Source organism: Solanum tuberosum, unplaced genomic scaffold (assembly GCF_000226075.1).
Source record: "Solanum tuberosum cultivar DM 1-3 516 R44 unplaced genomic scaffold, SolTub_3.0 scf00008, whole genome shotgun sequence".
NCBI classification, from domain to species: Eukaryota; Viridiplantae; Streptophyta; class Magnoliopsida; order Solanales; family Solanaceae; genus Solanum; species Solanum tuberosum.
In genome coordinates this window covers 2991340-2995118 of record NW_006238934.1, presented here as the reverse complement: position 1 = coordinate 2995118, position 3779 = coordinate 2991340, and the positions used below count along the sequence as shown (strand labels likewise).

Here is a 3779-nt window from a genome sequence, read left to right as displayed (position 1 = left end):
CATGATAGTACTATTATGTTTTCTAACCCCTATACGACGCGAATCCAAATTAATTGAGTCTAAGTAAACAAAAAATTACTTCTCAAAGAAAAAGCTAATACGTGCTAACTGCTTTACTCTCATTTCCAACACTCTTTATCATAATTTTGGAAAGGCCATAATCATATAAATCAACAACATTAGATATGTTATTATTGTAACGAATAAATAAATTATGCATTGTAAAATTTAAATAAATAGAAAAAACTTAAGTTACAATGCTTTTTACTCTAGATTTAATAAAAGTTAGACATAAACTAAGTTTTGTATTACACTAATTATTGATATATCATGTTTGGTCAAGGTATATATGATAGAAAAATATTAGGTCAAAGATTAGCAACAAACTTCAGAATTGATTTCTATTTTTTTTGTAGCGAAAACCGCGGAGTAACACAACTAACATTATTAAAAAAGAAAGTATATTTATTTAATTTTTCAAACAAGAAAAAGAAACAATACTACTAATAATACTATAATATATCTAAAATAAATTCTGCTTTTTATTTCTCTATTTTTTTCTTCTTTCAAACATAAGAAAATGAAACACGATCAATATTTTTCTTAGGAATCTCATTCTTAGTCTTTCGCTTCGAAAGCATTACTTTCGAGCGAGAATCTATCACTAGAGATAATCTTTTAATCTCAGAACAAGCTATAAGAATAAAGTATTGCATAAATCCTACCCCTACCCTGCCCAAACCCCTTACTTATGAAATTACATTGGATGTTGACGACGCTGCAATAATTTGATCAGCCTCAGCTTCTATCAAAGACATAAAATAAGGACTAGGAGGTTCACTAGTACTAAATCCAAATGGAGTATTTGTTGTTGAAGTACCAGAATAGCTCATCCACAAATCACAAAATGCACCAATAATAAACTTATGAATGTTTTTATCATTATAATTATTCTCCAAATACCAAGCACATATCTCTTTAAGAGACTCCTTCCAATCTTTAATCCCTTGATTTTCTTCAACCATTGTTTCCATATATTTCTTGATATATCCATAAGGATCCGTCAAAGTTACCCTCATAACACCAGGCATTATAACACATGAGTCGTTAAATGGTAGAGACTCGACCATGTTACTACTATCATTATTTGACAATCTTGATGATGACCCTTTAAGAATTGACCTAGTACTTGTTTCCCCATAAGCATCAATCGAATTCATATGTGGTATAACGCATGATTCATTAAATGGTGAAAACTCAAGCCTCTTACTACTAGTACTTTTTGATAATTTTGATGATGACACATCAAGAATTGAACTGGTTTTTTCATCTGCTTTGAAAAAAAACCTCTTTTTCTCAATTTTTAGACCTTCAATGACTTCATCAACCATGTCATCATCAGCATTGTTATAAAATCTTTGAGAGTTGAAAATATTGTGATTATTTTCATATCTAATAGAGAGAGTTCTAAGGTTTCCACAATGTGGCAATCTACATAGCATAGGAGAAAAGAAGGGTTTTTTTTGGTTTTGAAGAGAGAAGAGAACTTCATTTTTATTTTTTTTGGAAAAAATTAAGGGGGGAAGTATTGAAAGTTTGAATGGTGAAAAAATAATGTGACCTTTTCTCTTTATATAGTTGTTGGAGTTTGATGGTTGGGTTGTGAATATTTAATGTAATTTTCCTCATTTTTTATTGGTATGGAGATCAACAAAATGTCATGATAGAGTTTGTTGTTTGAAATTTATGATTTAAGGAAGGTTTATTGTAAAATAAATATATATGTAATCTAGTCACATGTTAAATATTCATTTTATTTAATGAATGTTTGACTAAACAAAATATTTAAAAAGAAAGACATGTTATTACTGTTGGCATAAGTTTTACTTACATTTATGAAATATGTTACATTTATAAGTTAAATTAAATTGTAAATTGACTTAATTTCAAATCAAAATAAAAGTTTGAATTTTTTCTTGGACTCCAAATTAATTAAAGCCTCTCAATCTACATTGTTGTTGGGTTGTGATGGAATTAAATACTCCAAAAAAAATTATAAATCAAAATTGAATTTTAATGGTAATTTAGTGGACGTTTGACCGTTAAAATTAAAAATATATATATTTTTGAAATTTTCAAAATTGGATTTTTGTTTGACCAGATTTTATACTAAAGAATATTTAAAATTTTAAATATACCTTTTTAAAATATGATTTATACGTCTCAATTTCTAAAAACTAGCAAAATCACCCAACTCAACGTAATTACCTCAAAGCTTGACATACAATCAAATTTGCTCTAAAAAGTAATATCTCAAAATAAATTGTCGTATGATATCATAGATTAGATCCCATATATGAGTTATTACATATTATTATAATTATTTATTCACTTTATTTGAAACATTCGAAGTTGAAATTGAAGATGCAGAAGTTGTTTTTTTATAAATAATAGTTGATTGTATAAATATACTTTTCATTAAAAAAACATGAAATATGATTTAAACATGAAACATAATTTAATGGAATTATTTTTATAAAAATAAAATTTTTTGGATAGATTTGGAAAAGAAAAATGTATTGAAAATGAAAATAAGGTTTTGGGTATTTTCTGAATTTCACAATTTCAAGTTATATTTGAAATTTTCATGACCAAACTACAATTTTCAAACAAAAAAAAAGTTATTATTACGCATACTATGTAATTACATAGTAGATACATGATCAATGCAAATGTTATAGCTACCAATATTAGCCAAAATAGAAAGGTTTTCAAGAGTTGCAGCCATAATGTATACTAGCAGAAAAAAAATAAAGAATAAATTAACGGACATTAGAAACACATAATATTGTTTATGTAAAAACCTCCTTACTTAAGGAAGTAAAATCATGACCTTCACGTAAAAAAATTCAAGAGCTTCTAGTTGCCAAGCAATGTTCAGAATATAATCTTCTGTAACCTAGGAATTGAACTCTTAATTTGTTCACATTATTTTTTTTATAATCACTTGAATGTTCTTAATTTGAACAGATTATTGAAGCAATTGTAAAGGATCTCAGATTTTAACAAATATTGTAAATGTTTCAAAATGAATCCAAAAAATATTATTCAGTGGAGCTTTACTATGAGCTCCTACTATACTTATTGAAATTCTCGAACGTCTCTAGGCTAGTTAGTTTTTGGTATAAAATGATAGTAATATATTATAATTTAGTATACATCAGTACAAGAGTGTCACACCCCAAATCCAGATGTGATGGCACGTGTCCATTTCCCACCAGACACGTCAGCCTAACCTAACCACAACGATAGAGAAGTAGAAATACGAGAATAAAAGATAATAAATAAGCGGAAGACTTTAATTAAGACTCAACACTACCCAGAATTTGGTTGTCACATGTACAAACCTCTAAATACAAAATTCGAATAAAAATATACAAGTCTCAGAGTATAGTTCTCGAATAGAACAAAACTGAAAGTAAAGATAATTCAAGGGCACGCCTGGAATGAACTGCTACCTCTCGAGTATGTCCCGAAGCTCAATCTGCTAAAGAAAATACTAAGCCGAATCTGAGAGAGCTGTCAACCTACACAATTGTGTAGAAGCAAGGGTGAGTACCGAAAACCACAGGTACTCGCAAGTAACTCTAAACTAAGCAAAACTAGCAGCTACAAACAACTCCTTTCAATCCCAACCGAACCACCGAAACTTCAATCTAGCAGCAAACCAACCAACCTATACTAAACAGATCATATTCAACAGCCAGAACCAACAGTAT

General features: G+C 28.6%; 1 protein-coding gene across 1 annotated transcript; it reads right to left on the bottom strand.

The window, feature by feature from the left end:
* Nucleotides 1-749: 749 nt before the first annotated feature.
* LOC107061366 (transcription repressor OFP13-like) lies at nucleotides 750-1391 on the bottom strand. The gene has a single exon (XM_015310528.1). It carries the CDS (start codon nucleotides 1389-1391, stop codon nucleotides 750-752), a length of 642 nt encoding a protein of 213 aa, XP_015166014.1.
* Nucleotides 1392-3779: the final 2388 nt, after the last annotated feature.